This window comes from Etheostoma spectabile, chromosome 15 (genome assembly GCF_008692095.1).
Source record: "Etheostoma spectabile isolate EspeVRDwgs_2016 chromosome 15, UIUC_Espe_1.0, whole genome shotgun sequence".
NCBI lineage: Eukaryota > Metazoa > Chordata > Actinopteri > Perciformes > Percidae > Etheostoma > Etheostoma spectabile.
In genome coordinates, this window is record NC_045747.1 from 23,063,408 (window position 1) to 23,085,372 (window position 21,965).

The 21,965-nt window shown below is 40.2% G+C and overlaps 1 protein-coding gene across 2 annotated transcripts; it reads left to right on the forward strand.

The window, feature by feature from the left end:
• Nucleotides 1-511: 511 nt before the first annotated feature.
• Nucleotides 512-15,450, forward strand: si:cabz01068815.1 (Solute carrier family 51 subunit beta). 2 transcript variants are annotated; one of them, XM_032536968.1, is made up of 7 exons: nucleotides 512-685; nucleotides 3,996-4,037; nucleotides 4,122-4,511; nucleotides 6,054-6,167; nucleotides 14,744-14,834; nucleotides 14,920-15,200; nucleotides 15,243-15,450. In XM_032536968.1, exons 2-7 carry the CDS (start codon nucleotides 3,998-4,000, stop codon nucleotides 15,293-15,295), a joined length of 969 nt encoding a protein of 322 aa, XP_032392859.1. In that variant the 5' UTR covers nucleotides 512-685; nucleotides 3,996-3,997; the 3' UTR covers nucleotides 15,296-15,450. The 2 variants fall into 2 exon arrangements, with proteins under 2 accessions (XP_032392859.1, XP_032392858.1); XM_032536967.1 differs by having other exon boundaries at nucleotides 514-685; nucleotides 14,920-15,450.
• Nucleotides 15,451-21,965: the final 6,515 nt, after the last annotated feature.

The following is a 21,965-nucleotide window of genomic DNA, read 5'->3' on the forward strand; positions in this document are numbered from 1 at the left end:
CTTGTCAGTGTGTGACCTATTACCCTGACATCCACTATCACTCTATGCCATCTTTGCTGACACGTGCATTACCTGTGCTCCTGTGCAATAACAATAAAATATATCTTATCTAATCAGATACAAAGATCAGATGCAGATATGTCCTCCTCATTCCTTTACCTCTCCAGAACACTGCTATAAAAGTAAGTCTTTAAAAACCCAATGTTCTAGCGCTCCGAGTGTGTGTGTTTTGCAGGCGTTTGACCTTTGAGTCACTTAACCTCACTAACAAAATGACGAGGTTACTGCAAGGCTGTCTAAACAGTAACCAAACAGCAGGGTCAAAGACCTGACATCTACCAGAGTGAACTTTGTTTTAAAGGCTCCACAGTTCCTTTGTGAAAGCCTCTCTTTAATGTAATGTGTAGATGCTACAAATATATTAACTCAAACAGAGGGCAGAAATGATTAAGTTGTGTCTGCCATGACTTCACAGCTTTTTCTCCTTTCAGACAACACTTTGCTCAATACATAAGCACACAATGTCATGTCTAAACCCCATGCCCATGATGGCCGTTTGTCACATTCAGTGTTGCAGGCTCCTCCCTCTGAACTTTGGAAAAAATATTTCTTTGGAAATCTGTGTTTGCTGAACAATCCTACTTTCCCTCCTGCTCATCTCAGCCACGGACACAACCACATAGAAGTGAGTACATGTACAAATACCTAACTCTATTTTATATCTATATTGTAGTTCTGAATTCATGGTAGAACATGCGATCATCACAGTCTGCCACAGTGGGATTTGTAAGTGTGTGGTTATGTTTACCTTGGCATACTGATGTATGTTTTCTGTACTTTTTGTAAAGTGTTATAGGCCGTGTGTGAAACAGTCTCAGCTTTTTTTTTACAGAATACAGAATAAAACAATTTAGGAGCACTACTCCTGATCCGTGCAGTACACACAGGACAAAAACAACTGAAGCAAAAAAACATCCACGTAACATAAATAAACACAATGTCATTTTGCAGTAGACATTTTGCAGTGGTATGGATGTAATTATTGGACTAGAATAAAAGTACACATAATAAAAGTATACATTTAACTGGTATGGATGCATAAAAGCAGGGCTGTTCAAAGACATTTTGGGGGGCATTATTTTTAAAAGATGTAAATAATACATTACATATATATTATATATATTACAACAACTCTGACTACCTTACCAATTTATTCCTTCACACTCACAGTTGTAGAAAATGTCATTTGACACAGAGGCCGTGGTCTTCTTTAGTATTCACTTGGTTTATCACAAGAGCAGCCACAGCAAAGCTCTGCCACAGTGGTTGTGTTTTCTAGGCTACTGGTAAGTATATATTCAGAATAACTGACAGAACCAAGGGGGACATAGTTTCACTAATACTTTGTTTTTGTTTGCATTTGGCAATAAATCGTCAAAATGGTTTTGGTGTTATTGGAATAAATAACATTTTAAAATCAACAAAAATCTTGTAAAAGGCTGCTATTATTGAAAGGAGGAGCCTACTTTACAAATGATGAAGTCACTATTTAATGCAGGACACGGTTATCATGTAGTGGTCAATTTAGAGATGTTGGTCTATTTTGCTTCTATGTCTTCTTTCACTCTAATGCTCGTGTCAAACTCAAGGTCAGCGGGCTGAATCCAGAACCTGCAAATTTTGATGCAGCCCTCATATCAATCTATGCTGGGTCTCTCTTAGGAAAGTGGTCCTCAATCTTATCCTTGTAAGCAGCCTTAGCCTGCTCAAAGCCCTTTTTTATTTATTTATTATTTTATTATTTTTGGGGCATTTCAACCCTCCATTTTGACAGGCCAGCAGAAGAAATGAAAGCATAGTGAGACGGGGGAATGACGTGCATCAAAGGGCCGCAGCTCGCAAACCTTCACACACACCTCCACAGCTGGGTGCCCACACCACCAACCGAGCTATTCGGGTGCCCTTACTGCATTTTTAAGGTTGTCTAGCTATACCGTACTGGTCTTTGTCCCCTGACCTGAACGCTGCACTCCTCTCCTGTACAGTAGTGGTATACATTTATACATTTGGGTCAGAGAAAAGGCTCCTGTTGGGTCTTGCAAAGCAGTCCTGTAGTCGGCTCTGCTGGTATTAGAGTATACACAGTCCAGAGTGTTAACCCCCCTTGTTACACATTTAACAAACCTCTTCAGATTGGCATGATTAAAATCTCTGGCTGCTAGGATTGGTGTTCTGTTGTTTATTTATAGCAGTTGGCAGGTAGTCGAGCCATAACTTGGCATTAGAGGCTGGTGGTATGTAGACTGTTGTCACAATCGACCTTAAGTGAATGTGTGTCCCAGACCAGGATGGAAAATTTACTTTTGTAAATGTGAACATTAACCATCCGCAGACAGATATGTTCATATTTGATTCATTATTCATTATTATTATGTGTCATAAAACTACAAGCAACTTTCATATTATATTTTGGTACAGTTAGTTACAACATTCATCACAGATTAGTTTAATTCTCCCTTAAACAAGTTTAAGCAAGCTCTTTAGATTGTACTGACCAACTTTAAAGTCAATCACGTTACATCTGTAGGAGGAGCTCGTTAAATGTACGCCTGCTAATGGTAAAAAAATTAAATTAAATTTAAAATGTCCGACTACCTGTTGCATTTAGGGCATGTCTTCCATAGGCTTTTTTGGTAAGTCTGGTCATAATACATATGTCTATCAAATGTCGCACAACTAGGTGTAACTCACGGCAGAGGCTATTTCCGGTAAATCATGTAGGGGGCGCTGTCGAGCCCATTTGCCATGCCCAAAACCAAGACCTCTGTCAGATGTAAATTTCCACAACTTCTTTTTATTTTTGTTATTATTATTAGTTTTGTGGGCTTTTTTACATTATTTGAAAGTGATAGTGGATAGACAGGATGGTGGGAGAGAGATGGGTGATGACACTCAGCAAAGGGCCGCAGTGCGGACTCAAACCCGGGCCACTGCAAAGGACTCAGGGGTCCTACATGGGTCGCACGCTATTACTGGGTGAGCTAGAGGTTGCCCCATTTCCACATCTTGTGATATGTATTCAGAGTTTCATAACTTTGTGAGCATTGATTGGGCCCTCAACAATGTGATTATTTTCTAGAAATAATAATAAACAGACCAATTTCAATAGGGCCTTTAGTGACCGATGATGTCGGAGTTCAGGCCCTGATAAAATATAAGATGAAAATTACACCTACCTAGAAATATTCAAAAAGTAGGAACATTAAAAACAAAACAGAAGACGCAACAAATTCCCTGATTAGTGAAATCACGACTAGTGTAGTGCAAGTTTGGAGCACATCCCTGGTAGTAACGGGCCGATTGTTTGGTTCCCAGTATTGCTGCTTGCAGCGTTGTTGGGTGGCGTGTATTTTTGAAGCGTTCTTTACCACTCATCAATGGTAAATGGTAAATGTACTGCATTTATGTTAGTGCCTCTCTACCTTACCAGACAAAGCATTTTACAATCTGCTTCTCATTCAAATACACTGAGGGTTCCGTGGCTTGCTCCACAACCACAGCTGCAGCAACTACTCCACTCAGCACCTTCATTTCAGCTGTGTGTTCAGTGGAATGAAAATTACATTGTAGCTTATAATCATTCTAGTAATGCATGTAAGGTTACTTCTTGTAAAAAATCCCCCATGTTTTTGCCTTGTGTCAAGGAGCTATAGGGATGTAATAGCAAGCTGCGTAGTGCATCTTTTGCACATGTGGGACAGGTTAAAGACACACACACTCACACAAACACACACACACACACACACACACACACACACACACACACACACACCTCAATTTCTAGCTAGATTTAACTTCAGGTGAAACAGAGATGTATAGTAGTGTGTCATCTCTGTATTAAAAATTACCCACTTTCCTCAAGCTTTTCATTAAAAAGCTTAAAAAATGACTTAACATTGCAGGGATTTCTAATTACAATCTTTCACCCTCTTAAGATATGTTTGTTGCCTGGATCCCATTGTTTCTTCTCCTGCTAGGTAAGTGCATGCATCATTCACACACATGTAGGCCTCACTTATATATTAACAACAATTGAAATAAACGTGTCACTCTCACAACAGCTGCAGGAGCGAGGGCATTCATGATCCACAACAGCCAGCGCAGCCTGTGTCTGCAAGATTCAGCAGCTACAGGTCAAGTCCTGCTGAAGACTTGCAACCTGGACTCAGAATCTCAGCAGTGGATCTGGATTGCTCAGGGCATGCTGATGTGTGTCCAATCGTCCAGGTGTTTGTCAGCCCTGCAGAGAGAGCCTGTCCAGACTCAGCCCTGCTGGGGGCCCAATGTGGATGCCACAGGGTTAATGTGGGACTGTGACAGGGGCAGACTGATCAGCAGGAACACTTCAATGCTGCTGTCAGTAGATGGTTGGCGTCTGATTCTTACACATGACGGCAAACACTCAAAGTGGAGATCTCTGGATGAGGGGGACATCTGCCAGGAAAAACTCAGTAAGTCAGTGAGGATAACAGGAACACAAAGAAAACAGTAAGCATATAAACACACAGCATTCAAAGTTGGGCCCTTTTTTACAGCTCAACGAGCCAGAGAGAGAGAGAACAGGGGCAGTCGAGCATGCTAGAGAGGGAATGGAGAGCGGCGTTAGCAAGAACAAAGCATTCATTCAGAGAAATAAAAAGTTATTATCTGAATGTTATGTTCGGTCACATTTTAAAGCACAAACACACCCACAACACTGTTTGAAGCTGCCTCATTGACAGATGCTGGGTGAATGCAGCCCACACACACACTTCATCCAAAACCTGGTGCCTCTGGGATCTATGTGCCCCCCCCACTTGGTCAACCCTGTTGGGTCTTTGTACATTATAGAGTGTGGTCTATACCTACTCTATCTTTAAATTGTATTATTATGATTAGATACTATAAATGAAATCTAATTGAATTGAAACTGACACAATTGCACATACAGCAGAGGAGAGAGACACAGAGCTGGCATTCCTGTAACATCCGTCCTGAGTGATGAGTTCACAGGTGGACGGCACTAAGTACAAGTGTAATTGCACCCAGGACGCATTGAGATCCGATCCCTCAGACCACAGCTGGTCTGCGCCACATGTGGCCACATGTTTTAGCAGGCCCCATGCGGATGTGTCCTGGGACACTATAAGGAGGTTCCAGGGGTACACAATAACCTTATTTTTAGTTTCATAAAACATACCCAAATTCACTAATATCTAGGATATTATTATATAGACATTCCTGTTCAGATGTTGCAAACACTGCTGTTGCTATTAAGAAGCTGGCTGAGGTCTAAGGAATGGCTGTAAAGGGGCTTAATGTTTTATTTACTATAACTCCTTCACAATTAAGGTCCTCAACTATTTTGTTCTTTGAAAGCTTTTATTCTGAAGCTGCAAAATCAGATAATGTTGGGTCTTCATCAGTAACGTAACACAACTCCCATTAGCAAACATGAAATGCAAAATAAAGCAGTTGTAATGTGGAAACTAAACTTCAAACCACAGAAGTTCAGTTGTGTTGTTTTTTCATTAATGGTACCTGCTCAACTCGGCTCGGTTTGACTCGGCTCCACCGCAGTGCCCCGTCCTCATTTTTGCATTGCAGATTAATACCGCCTCATGTGCAAGGCGAGCCGTGGTTGGTTGTCATAACAGGAAACTGCCTAACGCGACACACACACAGAATGTTAAAGGTGTGTTGCTTTTGATTCTCGGCATGTGGCTGTTGCCACAGCCAGAAGACAAATTAGTTTCAAAGATCAAGATTAAGGTCAAATTCCAAAAGGTTGTTTATTCCTCTTTTTAATCAACTTTAGCATGGGTGTGTAAACTTATTCAAGCTACTATATATATAAAAACAAATCAGTGAATTGGCTTGGCTTTTGGAGACAGTATTTAGAATAGAATAGTATTAAGAATGAGACTGATAATAATAAGGTATGTTTAGCTTTTGTATGTCTCATATGATCTGTAACAAAGTCTTGCTCCTGTGTGTATTTGGTACTCCTCTAGGATCCAGGAGGGCATCTGATGAGTTTGAGGCTGCAGAGGAGCACACAGACAAGTTAGCAGCCATGACTGAGGAACAGAGAGAATATCTGCGCTGGTACTATCGCACGGAGGACCGTAAGTGCTGCTGATGCTGCTAAAATACTTCATCCAAATGAAAGTGAAGTGGAGTGTCAGAGATCCCTCTTATCACTCCAGACTGTTATGAAATTTGATCTTAAAGTCGTTTATCTTTTTAAAACACTTCTACAACAAATATATATAAATAGCTGTTTAACATTAGAAAAAGGAGGCTGATTGGATTGAGTGTAGAATGTGCATATATATATATATATATATATATATATATATATATATATATATATATATATATATATATATATATAAAGAGTGTGTGCAATAGGCAGGTGGATAGCCCAGGATGGAGATTTAGGCTAAGAGAGGTTTCAGTGAGGTTTTGGTCCTGATAGACCACAGCCTCCTGCCAGAGGGGAGAGGTTTAGACAGTTTGTCTCCAGGGTGAGAGGGATTGGACCTCTGGACCCCTGGACTTTTGCGTTGAGGAATAAACCTCTATACATGTGTGCTGCCACAGGAAGTACATGCCCTGTTGGACTTTTTTGATTGAGGTCCTGGGAGAGAATGCAGCCCAGGAGGTGGAAGGACTCCACAGTGTTGACTGTGGAGTTGCCCAGGGGGATGAGGGCTGGTGGGGCTGCATCGTTCCTAAAGTCCACAACCATCTCCACTGTCTCCAGAGCGTTTAGCTCCAGGTTGCTCTGACTCCACCTGGTCAGCAGGTGATTAATCTGCCACCTGAAGGCAGACTCATCCCCACCAGAGATGAGTCCAATGAGACAGACTGGTGACTGGATGTGCAGCTGTTGGTGTACAAGAAGACGAGCCATAATTTACCATGCAAAGAATAAACCACCGGGTCTGGCTGGAATATTGTTTGGCTATTTTCAGCCTTTATTTTGGTAGGACAGCAGAATACATAAAAGGGGAGAGAGAGGAGGGAATGACATGCAGCAAAGGGCCGCAGGTCGAAGTTGACCCTGGGCCCGGCGCGTCGAGGAGTAAACCTCTATGGGCGTCTGCTCTACCAACTGAGCTATCTGGGTGCCCTCCATCATGTTTTCTTAATCCTTTGTGTCTTCCTTGGGCACGGAAGGCTTGTATCATGTGGACGTGCCAACAGTTTTGTTGTCATTACTTAGAATTCCTCATGGGGGAGACAGATGTAAAAACATCTCCTCACTATCTGCTAGCTGCCTGTCCCCTGAACACACTGTAAAAAACATCTCACTATCTGCTAGCTGCCTGCCCCCTGAACACACTGTAAAAACATCTCCTCAGTATCTGCTAGCTGCCTGTCCCTAGAACACACTTTAAAAAAAAAACACGGTCTCTGTAGACAGCCTACATACGGCATCAAAAACAAACTGTGCCAACCTGCACCACAAAGCATACACAGACAGTGTTCCAGCGTTCCAGCCAATAACCAACAAGAAGAATTTGGGGGGGTGGGGGTGGGGGGTTAGAACGCGGAAGCACAGAAGGGACAGGATAAGGAGGAGGGAGGGCCAAGCTAGTCATCAAACATTGCTTAGAGCACCTTTAAAGAAAGACAAGGATCTGATAGAATGTCAAATGTACAGGCCTCTCAATGTGTTCCAATTCAGACCTTAAAGATGAACTGAACTGGAATTTGAATAATGGTGATATAACAGATGTATTTTATTTCTTCTCACTGGTACAATTATTAAAATGGGTGACTTTGTTAAAAGGGATAAAATGGCAAGTTGAAGTTGAAGTGAAGTTGAAGTGTTGTTTTTGTAACATGGGCGCCGCCATGTTGGAATTCCACAATCTACTACGTCACTGGCATGGTAAGCTACTCCGCGGCTAACTAGCACTAGCAGCGCAGCCATAGGAACAACATACAAAGAGTCGGAGGCTAGCGGACATATGGCTGGGGAAACGCAAAGAAAGAAGTCTGGGGGGCTGTATAGGGCTAAGGCAGCTGGGGTTACAACACATTTCCACAGGCTACCTTTGACAGGGAAAAAACAGTCTTCAACTCATGGCTAGCAGCTAGCTGCCTTAAAACGGGCTAGCCCTCCAACAGCCTCTGGATTTTGAGTCTGTAGCATTTTTTAGCGACAGACTATTTGGAAAGCTGTGCTTTTGATACAACAGCGTCACTGGTGAGGTTAAGTCCAACAGACTGAAACCTAAGGCCTGCAGGCTCCAGTGCAGGGCAGACTGATAGACCACCGGCAAGTAACACCACCAATGCAACTTGCCGCAGACCAGGCACTGAAACGCTCACGGCAGGCAGAGAACAGAGAGGGAGCTATGTTTACCTGTTATCAGCATACTATCAAGTCTACTAGGCAAAGGGCTGGATGTAACGTTGTCACATACACAAAACACGAACATATTCACTTTCAAAAATAAAGTCCAACGTGTCGGCTTCATAGCGTTCAACAAAACAGAGACTGACACACTGGGCGTTACTTGAAATTGAGACACAACACCAAGCTATACCAACAATCCGACAGAGGGAAAGGGCTAGCAGCTAAATACGTTGGCAGCACTCTTATGACAAACTCCCCAAGCTAGCACTCCGACCATAGACTGTATAAATAAACTCCGACGATATCACAGATCGATAATAATGCGTTTACTAGGTTAATTCTCTCCGTGCCAGGAGGCACACAAGGGTTGGACATCAATCCTCCACTGGGTTCGGTTTGCAGCTGCACGTCGCGCTGTTTTCCACTTGTTCCAGCCTGCACCGTTACGTTCCAGTTTCACCATTCGCCGGCCTCTTTTCCTTCTTCCTTCAGGTGTCCACCCGAGGGCCACAGCACAGTCGTCCGTTCTATCCTTCCTCAGCACATGGCATGCGTTTACTAGCCGCTACTAAACCACAGAATCCAACGTCCCTCTCTACATCATTAGATTAATGCGTCCAATTACATTTTCCATTTATCTGCCACTATTTTCGTAAATGAACAGGACCTTAACCATGTTTTTTCTATTTTCTCTAAATGGACACGATATATAAGCAGTCTATTTCCTAAAATGCATAATGTGCTTGGAGACAATAAAGGAGAGTGAATGACAGTAAGCTGCACCCACACACACCGGTCACTGTCACACCCCCCCAAAGTGATCCTGTACTTCAGTGGAGCCTGAAACTGATTGTCCTCCATGTGGTGGTAGTCAGACACTACAGGCCTGTCCCTCACAGGCTCAAATGCGTAATCCGTGCCATTAAGGAAGTTTTTCCTCGCCACTGTCGCACTGTTGCTTGCTCTGGAGGAAACTACTAGAACTGTTGGGTCCTTGTAAATTCTGGAGTGTGGTCTATCTGTAAAGTGTCTTGAGATAACTCTTGTTATGAATTGATACTATAAATAAAATTGAATTGAATTGAATTAAAATTACTTTTTTTCGTGTGTATATTATGTGCTGCAGCCGATGCCTATATACCTTTGCAGGGCCTACCATGCCAGTGACGTCATCGATATTGTCAGTGTTCCAATACTAACAAACGCAATTTTTGTGTTGCTTAAAAAAAAGCTATATTGATTTTTTTAATAATTTTTTTTAGTGTAATTCATTTGTAATTACCATAACCAACAAGTTATCAAAAGTTAGTTTTTCAGTTCAGTTTATCTTTAAAAGTTACACAAAGGAGTTGTCGGACACATTCAAGACTGTTTACAGTGCGCACACGCATGAATGAAATAATAAAATAGTAAATACAGTAACAGAAGTATGTGCAAGAAAAATGTTGAATATAATCTAATCTCAAAACCTTCATTTAGTTACACATCATCCACAAGATCAATTATGGATTACATGGGAGTTTCCCCACCCGACATTGCGTTTGTTCCTGGGGATTTGGAAATCGTGATTCTGGCCTCCAGTGCATGATGATAGTCTAAGCCTCAACAACTACAGACTCACAGAGACAGTTGATCTTGTTGATCTTGACAGTTGTCTTGATCTTGTTGCACAGTAAGTAAGGTATTTCATCTGTGCAAAATAAGACAGGGTGGGAGCAATAAAGCTATATACAGAGGGTGACTGAATGTATTTTCTAAGTAGATTTTTCATTCATTTCACACTCAAAGCCTACAAATTAAGGTTTTTTTCCACAATATCTTTATTGTTATTTTCTTAGAACAACCCAACAATACAACAAACAGTACCAATAGAATTTAAGTCTACATATTCACATTACCCAAACACACATACTCACATACCCTCATCACCTTGCACCAATCTGAAGTAAAATATAAATAAAATAAATAATTTCTATCATCTACAATTTTCTTTCAGGTAGAGCCCACCTTTCCATCTCTGATTATATTCATATATGGTTCCCAAAGTTTAACAAAGTATTTCCGTTTGCCCTCAGCAATGTAGTTTAGTCTTTCCAGACCAATACATTGTGATAGTTCCTTTATCCACCGTAGTGATGGTGTTTTCAACACAGCGTAATAGCCCTCATGGCTTGAAGAAGTCCAAAGTCCAATAGCCTAGTCTGTTTCAATGTCCGTTTAAAGTTCTTCGGCTATATTACAAGCAAACAAAGCCTGGCATTTTAAGGGACTTTAGTGTTAAACAGTTCTGGAAAACAATTTAAAACATCCTTCCAAAAATTCTGGATCTTTAGACATGTAGACAGTGAAATAGAGTAGCTTTCTCAGCCAAGCATTTAGAACACACATCAGAAATATTAGCAGACATACGATGAAGCCTGACAGGAGTTAAATACATTCTCATGAGCCACTTATACTGGAGTAATTTAAACCATGTATTTATTGTCTGTGTTTGTGCTTTTAAACAAGCGTCATTCCAATCTGTTGCATCAATATCTTGCTTTATATCCAGCTTTCATGCGTTTAATTTATCGTGCATTGATTCAGGATTATTTGCAACCAATATGTTGTAATATCTAGATACATGTCCTTTCCCTCCTAAATTTACAAGTGTAACTTCCTCAAGTTTTGATAAAAGTGGTATACACATTATCTGCCCGTATTTTTGGACATATACCTTTTTAACTGCAAACATTGAAGAAGTGTTTTTTGGAATTCGATATCCCAGACACAGCTGATCAAAGGGAAACAAAACTCCATCTTCATAACAGTCAGAGACAGAAACAGCGCTGGCATGTCATCCACATGTTTGTGTTGTGCAGCATGCCATACTGAAATTGTATTTATAAGGAAAGGATTTTTTGTGTGTTTTTAATGTTTTTATGTCAGAGGAATATAGATACAACTTTAATGGTAAATCCGGAACTGACTCTTGCTCAATGGTTACTCAGGCTGAGGGCGTCGCTGTGTAAAAATAATATAATGCTGCAGTCAGTTGGCAGCCATATAGTGCCATCTAAGATTTGGAAGTTGAATCCCCCCCTCTTTCATGAGGCAAATATAGTAGCTTAAGGCAGAGTCTAGCTTTTCTAGTATTCCAGATAAATTGACCAAATAATTTGTTAAGTTTATCATACCCCAACCGGCCCGTCAGACACCGCCTACCAAGAGCCTGGGTCTGACCGAGGTTTCTGCCTAAAAGGAAGTTTTTCCTCGCCACTGTCGCACTGTTGCTTGCTCTGGAGGAAACTACTAGAACTGTTGGGTCATTGTAAATTCTGGAGTGTGGTCTATCTGTATAGTGTCTTGAGATAACTCTTGTTATGAATTGATACTATAAATAAAATTGAATTGAATTGAATCATAGAACTTATTTGACAATGGCAAGAAAAGTGCTTGAAAATAGTATAAAAATGTAGGTAAAATTGTCATTTTTATAAGATTTATTCAACCTATCATGAAGATAGGCACATTAGACCATCGATTCGGTACTTCAGTTACATCATCTACCAGTCATAGTTTGATGGGATTATTTCACTTAGTTCAGGAGTGATTTTAACACCCAAGTACCTGAAACCATCAATAGTTGTCATTTATTCATCTATTATGAGACTATGTCTTTGTTCCTTATTAAGAAACATTAACATTGATTTAGAATTATTAATTTTGTATCCAGACATCTCCAAAAGTTTTAATTAACCTCATTAGACTAGAAATAGTATTTTTAAAATCTGTCAGGAAAAATATATCATCCGCATATAAAGAGATGCGATGATCCACCTCTCCAATTGTTATAACCAATAAACTCTCATGTGCTCTTACAGCCATAGCTAGAGGCTTGATTGCTAATGTAAATAAAAGAGGAGATAATGGACAACCCTGGCGAGTGGATCTCTGTAGACTAAAAGGCTTTGAGATGATATTATTGGTTAGAATCTCAGTGTTTGGGTTTGTATATAGCAGTTGGAGCCATTTTAGAAACGTTTTCCCTAACCCGAATCTTGGAAGTACTTCAAAAAGGTAGCCCCATTCTATCCTATCAAATGCCTAGCTTGCATCAACTGACAGCATTTCTGTGTCCTTTGCGTCATTTTTCTCATATAATATATTTAAGACTCTTCTTATATTGGGATAACCTTGTCTATTATGTATGAAACCTTGTTGATCATCAACAATCAGGTGAGGGAGATATTTATCTAATCTTCTAGAGATAGTTTTGCGTTAGGAATTTTTATGTCACATTCTATTAAACTAATTGGTCTGTAAGATGTGTAATCGGTTGGGGACTTATTTGGTTTCAATATTAGGGTTATTATGGCTAACCTCAAAGATTCTGGGAGCATTCCTTTAATAAACCACTCTTCATACATGTCCAGAAGTGGCCTTAACAGTTGTCTTTTAAATGTTTTGTAAAATTCTATTGGTAACCAATCTGGTCCAGGTGCCTTACCGCTAATGATATCTCCTATAGCTTCATTAAGTTCTTTTGTTGTTAATGAACCATCTAGTGTCGTTTTCTTGTCATCTGATAAAGTCGGAAATTGTAACTTGTCAAGAAATGTGTTCTGAGCTTCTCTGTTTTCTGTACATTCAGATTTATATGACAATTTATAAAAATCTCTAAATTATTATTTATCTCTACGGGGTCCTAGTTAAGTTGATTTTGTACTATTTATGGTTCTTTCATCTTGGATTTTCTTTATCCTCCAGGCCAATAATCTACCTGCCTTTTCCCCTTGGTTGTAGTATATTCAATTTAAATCAATTCAGTTTTATTTTTTGGATCAATTCATAACAAGAGTTATCTCAAGACACTTTATAGATAGAATAGTTCTAGACCACACTAATAGTTCCCTCCAGAGCAAGCAACATTAATGAGGAAAAACTCCCTTTTAGGAAGAAACCTCAGACAGACCCAGGCTCTTGGTAGGTGGAGTCTGACGGGCCGGTCACAATAAAAGATAATGGAACAGCAGCAGTCTAAAACTATTACAGCATGACTAAGAGAGACAGGGTAAAAAAAGGTCCCTGGTCGGACTGTACTACCCTGCCTCTCTCTATTCTTATTGTATTATTGATTATATTCATCACTACCTAACTATAAGCTTTATCAAAGCGGAGAGTTTGACGGTGTCACCACATTTAAACCATTTAAACCAGTTTCATAAAGATCGTCAAACAAGTCATCATCTGAATTGCGGAGGTTGAGTATAGCTTCGGAAGCCATGGTGAGTTGGGTCTTTCTACTTTTCGTTTTTCACTGTGCACGGTCTGTCTGACCTCGAGAATGCAGAGACAAACAGCACCGATTGGATTGGCTTGGAATATAAAGGCTGGTCAGTGATTAGAGGTGTGGCTGAGACGTGGCCCTGCTCCCAAACCTAGGTTAATTTCATGCACATACACTAATTGCCTCTTGCTGTTGTTTTATATTATGTTGTTATCTATTATGTTTAAAGTACCATGACATGGTGCTCTTTGGATGCTTTTATATAGGTCTTTGTGGTCCCATAATGCTCTACCTGAAGTCTCTTTTACATAGGCCTTAGTGGTCCCCTAATACTGTATCTGAAGCGTCTTTTATATGGACCTTAGTGGTCCCCTAATACTGTATCTGAAGTCTCTTTTATATACACTAGTGGTCCCCTACTACTGTATCTGAAGCGTCTTTTATATGGACCTTAGTGGTCCCCTAATACTGTATCTGAAGTCTCTTTTATATACACCTTAGTGGTCCCCTAATACTGTATCTGAAGTCTCTTTTATATAGACCTTAGTGGTCCCCTAATACTGTATGTGAAGTCTCTTTTACATAGACCTTAGTGGTCCCCTAATACTGTATGTGAAGTCTCTTTTATATACACCTTAGTGGTCCCCTAATACTGTATCTGAAGTCTTTTATATAGACCTTAGTGGTCCCCTAATACTGTATCTGAAGTCTCTTTTATATAGACCTTAGTGGTCCCCTAATACTGTATCTGAAGTCTCTTTTATATAGACCTTAGTGGTCCCCTAATACTGTATCTGAAGTCTCTTTTATATAGACCTTAGTGGTCCCCTAAAACTGTATCTGTCTGTTTCCCAAAATTCAGCCTTGGTGCAGATTTACAGCCACTAGAGCCAGTCTCACAATTAGCTTTCCTTAGTACGTGCCACTTCTGAGTCTGGAGCTTTTGTTGAAGGGGGGGCAGCCTGGGGGTGACATTTAAAAGTGACATTTTCATGTAATGGGACCTTTAATATTTGAGATGTACGTATGTTAAGCAGAGTGTTGTCTTTTTTCTGTTGCAGCGACCACATGGACGTTTGTGCTTCTGGGACTGGCCTTTGTCTGTCTTCTTGTTGGTTTTCTGCTACTGGGAATGGGATCCATGGCCAACAAGTATGACCTCAATTTATGCAATGGAAACATTTAGAGGAAAATGTATAAAATATATATTTCAAAATTTCCTGTCTTTTTTCATCAGGAACAGGAAGAAGATTGCTAAATACAAGGCAGCAGCTGCAGCTCAGAAAGACGAGGAGCTGCAGATGATTGCAGCGCTCCCAGAGAACAACCGCAGCAAAGCATCGCCAGTGCTCGCCAGGCAGGTGCAGGGGAACGGAGGCCTGATGGAGCTCAGAGCAGGAGACATCAGGGTCACATGGAAGGATGGCAACACCTCCTGCCTGTACCCCGACACTGCAGCACAGGAGGGGAACCAGAACCAGGAGGACAATCAGGAGCAGGAAGAGAACCAGGAGCAGGATGGAAACCAGGAGGAGAAGCAGGAAGAAAACCAGGAGCAAGAGGAGAACCAGGAGCAGGAGTCAGCTGTGGAGCCAGTGAAGACGACGGAGTGATGAGTCGAGACACCAACAGCAGCTGGGACAGTGTTTACCATGTTGTTCATGAAGACTTGTTAGAACTTGTTAGGGTTGAACCCTTCACCGCCTACAGGATGCCAACAGTATTTACAACTTTGATTGGCAGCTAATAAAGCATTAAAACACATTCACACGCAGTCTAACACATTTATTTATTAATTTTATTTTTTATTCAAACCAAAATCAGACAGAGCAGCAATAGTTTGCATCACATACAAAGGCATCTTATCTTGCAATTCCAAAGGACCAATCAAACAAACCAAGATGCAAGTAACAATGCTAAAACAAACAGACAAAACAACAAAAAAATAGATGAAAAATACTTTATACATATATATATATATATATATATATATATATATAAAGTCCTCTGTGTGTGCCAATAAAAAAGAAACTCTGCTGAGTTCATTGATACCTCACATAAGACTCTACCTTAAACAGGTCACCAGTTATAAAAGGGGGCATTGCTTAGGCATAATGGGGCGGGCCAAACCATCAGCAATGAAGAAGAAACTCTCTGCTGAGTTCAATGACACTTCAAACAAGACTTTACCTTTAACGGTTCAAATGTTATGAAAGCAATATGCAAGCAAGCCATTTTTGTGTGCCTATTCTCAAAACCCCTTAAAATATGTAGATTTTCACCAGACTTTATGCAACTGTCAATTTTGGTGAGTTTTTGAGTATGTTAAGCCCCTCAAAAAGGCAATTAATTTTCCAAAAGAAGAAGAACAATATTTTTTTCAGTTTTAATAGCCTTCACGCAACACTTTAATTTGTTATTTGTTGTCTTTAGGACATGCCTGCTAAAAAAGGTGACCATATTAAATTATACTTATATAATGAGTCTACATTTATGAAGATAACTCTTTCAAGTTTATATATTTTCAATAGTGCATCTATCCAATCTTGAATGTGGGGAGTACTGCTTTCTCTCCGTTTACAAAAATCTGCTTTTTGGCAACAGCAAAGTCTACCGGCATCCATTGTAATGTGGATTGGACCAGCATGATAGAACTCATATTATACAGAGTGCAGGGTCAGGTGAATAATTTTTGTCACATCACAGATTTTTCTGAAAACTTCAGCCCAAAATATTTAAACAGTAATACATTCCCATAACATACGTACGGTTCACAGTAGTCATGGTTTGGTTTATACCTTGGTTCAGACATCACTGTTTGGGAAGGTACAATGGAGGGCAAAACAATATAGAGTGCAAAATACATAGAATAATAACAAAAAATATGTGGACGGGATAACATGTTGTAATGAGGTTTGAGTACATGCAACAAATACTTAAAGCCCGATTTGTATTTGTATCTAAAGGCTGGTTAAGCACTGTAGGGAGATGGAGTTGGACAGTTTTTTTTGTCTTGTTCCAGTGATTAGTACATCTGGATGGTGGCGTCGGATATGCAATAGCATGTTAGATGTATTTCCACTCACATACCCAACAACTGCTGAACAACGCTGACACAGTCCTTGTCTTATCCATCACTCTCTTGCCTGTACTACTGCAACTGACCCAAAGACTTGAAATTTTCCCAAACTTGTGATCTTAAATAGGCTGGAGGGTCCTCTGACTCTTGTGGGTCACCACCACTCACCATACTTGTCCTTAGTGCTACTGTCCTTAGTGCAGCTGTCTTGGACTCACTCACTGGAACATCAAGCTGAGAAAAATCTGAATGTAGGCAGAGCTTTTATACTGTGCATTCTGTGCATTGTAAATGCATGCACCGAGCCTAGACGCCCATACTGATTCAATAGGAATACACGTACTGTGCCATCCCATAATATGTAGGTATGATACTTAATCAGACGAACATTTCCAACATGTGTTGTCTGGCCTTCTACACCCTATTGGGAGTCCGATGGTAGCTTTGTATTGTTTTAAGCTGAGTTAGTTTAAGTGAGACATTTTTGGAGATAGACTGAGCTCTTCTCCAGACTTTTCCTTCCTATCATAATAAATGGGTTATCCCAAATATGTGTCCATGGGGACAGCTGTGCCACATATTCTTTTGTTTAGCTGTGTAGCTTTTTCCAGATATAATACACAAAACTTGAGCAATATATTTTCTGCAATGTTTTATAAAGAGACAATGTTTTAATTGATTCGTTGTTTCCCATTTCTCTCCAATACTGGTCCAAGATGGTTTAGATTGACTAGATCTAAATGGCTTCAGAAACACATGTAAAGCATTCACATGCAGAGGGGGTGGGAGACGGGTGCTTGAGCAACTGCCCCTTTTGCCTTTGACAATGGCCCACAAGTGGTCAGTTTAAGAAGAATATTTAATAATAATTAGCTAGATAAAACAACCTAAACCTTGATATCAAATGATGACAAGGGTTATCGCCTGACACATGTCCACTTCCTGCCAGGTGCGCCACTTGGACACAAGTGAGTCCGTTGATGGTCAGCCGTTTACTTAACACACCCATGCGGCCAGTGAGAGAAGGTTCGAAGTTGAAGTGCCGGTAAGTGGCAAGAATGTGTAATGCATGCATGCATGCTCATTTAGGTTTCTAGCCCAGGGGTAGGTTTAATTCCCAAGGGGCCACATGAGAAACAGGGATTGTTGCGGAGGGCCGGACCAATAAGCTAAACCCAATTCTGGTCACTATTAATTTGATCTCTTTATAAAAAGCAGTACATTTTAAAGTCTTTGATAAGCTGCAACTGGTAAGGGCACAAATGTTATGATTAGTAAACTAGAGAGACCAGGCGGGTTAGAGCAGGAGAAGACCACAGAAGGAGATGCGGACACAAGTGAAAGAGAAGAAGGAAAGGAATAATTGATGTGAGGGAGGAAGAGGAGGCTGCAGATTCAAAGAGATGGACAGAGGTAGAGAATGATCAGGAGGAGGAAGAAGAAGAGGCCAGTTGTAAGACCCATTTCTTAAAATAAAATAATAAGAATATATAGTAGTGCATTAACATATCATGTTGATATAGTGAACCAATAAACATGATCTTAACTTTGAACTACATACAACAGTGTAGCCAATGGTTTACTTTTTTCTCCGTACACACCAATATGCTTCATGGCTGGTGATAATTTCACATCTTGCATATTATTATTATTATTTTTTTTATTTAACCTTTATTTATCCAGGTAAACTGTTTGAGAACCAATTCTCATTTACAAACATGACCTGGCCAAGAGGCTACAGAAATAAATAGGAACATACTGTACAACTTTACATAGTCAAACACATGAGATATTAGAATTATATTATAATTATTATTGTAAATACATCCATCTCCACTGAGCCATGCAGAAGCCTGATTTGTTATTATAGTATGGGCTATATGCTCTTGATGATAGCAACTTTGAAATTGTTGCTTTGGGGCAGGGGGGGGGTCTTTACTCTTGATGAATTAGTTAATCTGGCCCTGCTTGGTGTGATAATGTAATGTTAGTATTGCAGTGTTTCCACTGGATTTTATCTGCTTATATAAAATGTATACTTCTCTATTCCAGTAGATACATGTATATGTCTTGGCAATGAAATACATTTTTTAATGAATAAAGGCTATTTTTAAGGCAGGTGCCTGTGCTCTAGTAGTTATGGAATTGATAAAAGTATTTCAACAACTCTGCTCCCCACTCCAATCCTGCAAGACACTTCATAACATTTTTTTTTATTACATTAATTAACAACATGCCATACATGTTATTTCAACGTCAGTCCCGTGTCAATATACACACCCAAAACATTAAAATAACCAACTCTCTCTCCAAGTTATTTTGATGTAGTTTCAGTTTATAGTCTGTTTAGTTTTTTTCTTGTAAAGAACATAGCTTTAGTTTTTTCCAGTTTAAATTTAAATCCCCCTTGTGTTCCCCATTATTCAACTCGTGTAACGGCATCCTGCATTTTCTCAATCAAATTCTTAACATTTGTCCCTCTTTTCCACAAATCTCCATCATCCTTAAACAGTGCTCTCCCCATGTCCATTGGAATATTTACATAAACATCATTTATCATAATATAATTATAACGTTGGACTTACTACATTCCTTTGAGGTGTCCCGTTTTCTACAACATGACAGCTCTGAAACTATCTTCACTTGAAAAGAAAGTCCATTACCCAATTCAACATTTTTCCTCCTTTTATTAGAAACCCCTCTGCCCATAACATATCATAGGCTTTCTCAACATCAAAGAACACTGCAAACACTGTCTCTTTATTTACTCGGGCTTTCCTTATCTCGTCCTCTAAACACAGCACTGGTGATAGTGTTCGTACCATAGTGGTGTTTGCTGAAGCCACTTTGATATGTAGCTACCATGCCTCTACTTTGTAAATAGTGCATCATACTCTCATTTATCATTCGCTCCATTAGTTTACATCTGTCCCAGGCCTGCTTGTATCTTTTCCTTATCGCCTCTTTCCAACTCTCAAACATTTTACCCTCATCTCAAACTTTGTTATGTAGCATCAATCATTTCTCCAGGCGTCCAAAACTTAAATGCTTTGCCATGCTATAACAAAGCTGATCTTTACCAGGCACAGTTGTACCCGATTTGTCTACTGCCGTTCTGACTTCCTCCATACTGAAATGGGCATTTTGTCCATCATCAAAAAAAAGCTGCATACATTACATGCATTACTGCAATACATTTACATTATTTACCCAGGGTTTGTTACGTCTCTGGTCACGCAACTGTTAGAAATATGCTATCTCTTTTCATCCTGTTTGTTTGCTGCTTTCATGGCTGTACTAACGTTACAGCTGTTACAGCTTATCTGGCAACCCGGCCTGGCTGACAAACTGGGCAGTTGATAACAACACAACAGAAATTCCATCATGGAACGGAAGATTCAAAGGTGAAAATACTGGCTTTATCATTGTCAGTAAACATGGTATTTCAGCTTGGCATGTTAGCTTAATTTCTGATGACATATTGTGGTAATTTTCAAATTTAAGGCAGTAAATATATCACATAGACACATAGAGTCCCAAACTGGACGATGTCTATCAGACGGTCAAAATGAGATACTGCCATAAAGCAGAGCAATTATCCAATCCAACTTTATTTATAAAGCACATTTAAAAACAACAGAAATGAGCCAAGATGCTGCACAGTCAAGAAGAAAAAGGGTTATAGGGTTATAGTAACAGAGTGATAATATTATATAAAAATAGTAAATAAAATAAATGAAAACACGGCTCGATATATATGCAAAGAGAAACAATCAATCCAGGGAGAACTCTAAGGCTGGGTTACAGTGTGTCTTTAGACGGGATGTCAAACCAGGCCGAGTGGGGGCCGTTGTCAAATGGAGAGTAAGCTCTTCACTCAGAGAGACCTGGAGGGGCACATATATAACTGTGACATAACGGGCCCTATCTTGGCGCAGCGCAAAGCCTGACGCAAGTGTCTTTGCTAGTTTAAGACCAACGCAGTTGCCAATTTCCCGTCCAGCACCCACGTCGTTTAAATAGCAAATGCAGCTGCGCCCATCTTTGCACCCATGGGCGTGCTGGTCTTACAGGGAGTGTGTTCACATGAATTCTTGGCGCATTGCTATCTTGAGGCAGTGGGAAGTAATCGCGCCATTGACCAACAAAAACCTGGTCTAAAGTCAATAGCGCAGCATTTCAATGTTATTTTAAAAGCAAAATAGTAAAATGCGCTTAGGGTCGTGCACAGAACGCACACTATGCTTGTTACACACACACAGAGACGCGCAGCAGCACACACGCATGCAAAAGATTACAAATAAAAATATTACGGTGCAAATCTAGCAATGTGCCAAGTAGGGGTGATCCGAGTATCCGGCTGAAACGAGTATCCGGTACGGATAAAGCACTTTTGCCGAGTACAAGTAGGCTATTATACGAGTAATACGAGTCAATATCCGTGCTCGGATTGAATACAACTCCTCAACTGGCCGCGCAGCGTTCTGTGATAATCACAGCGCCCCCCCCCCCCCGCCTACAAACCCGCTCTGATCAGTCACACACACACAGAGAACAAGGAGAAATGCGCTCCCTCTCTCTCTCTCTCTCTCTCTCTTGCTCTCTTGCTCTCTCTCTCTCTCTCTCTCTTGCTCTCTCTCTCTCTCTCTCTCTCTCTCTCTCTCTCTCTCTCTCTCTCTCTCTCTCTCTCTCTCTCTCCCGCTCCGTCAGGCAGGCAGTCAATTGGGTCTGCGGATCTGTACAACCTGTTCTAGCTTCTCTCCTCTGGTAGGCGCTACAGAGCACTGTGAGCCAAAACCAACAGACTCAGAAACAGTTTCTACCCACAAGCCATCTCTCTGATGAACAGCTGACTTCTGACCCGCAGTGTCAGGTTAAATTCTGGTCAATAACCCAGTAACACTGTCTCTACAGCTACTACTGGTTCCACTTATTATTCCACTTATTTAGTATTATTCATCATTCTCATATCTCACTTATTATTTATTATTTACTCATCATTCCCAATCTCACATCTCACTTATTATTTGTTATTTATTCATCATTCTCATTTCCTTTTTCAGAACTGTTCATAATGTTAATATTGTAATATAATAACATAATCCTATTTATCCCAGTACCCTTTGCACTATGTTCCACATTTAAATAATTTTTATTGAACTCTTCTTCTTCTTGTTTAGAGTATGTATATATTAGTGTGTATA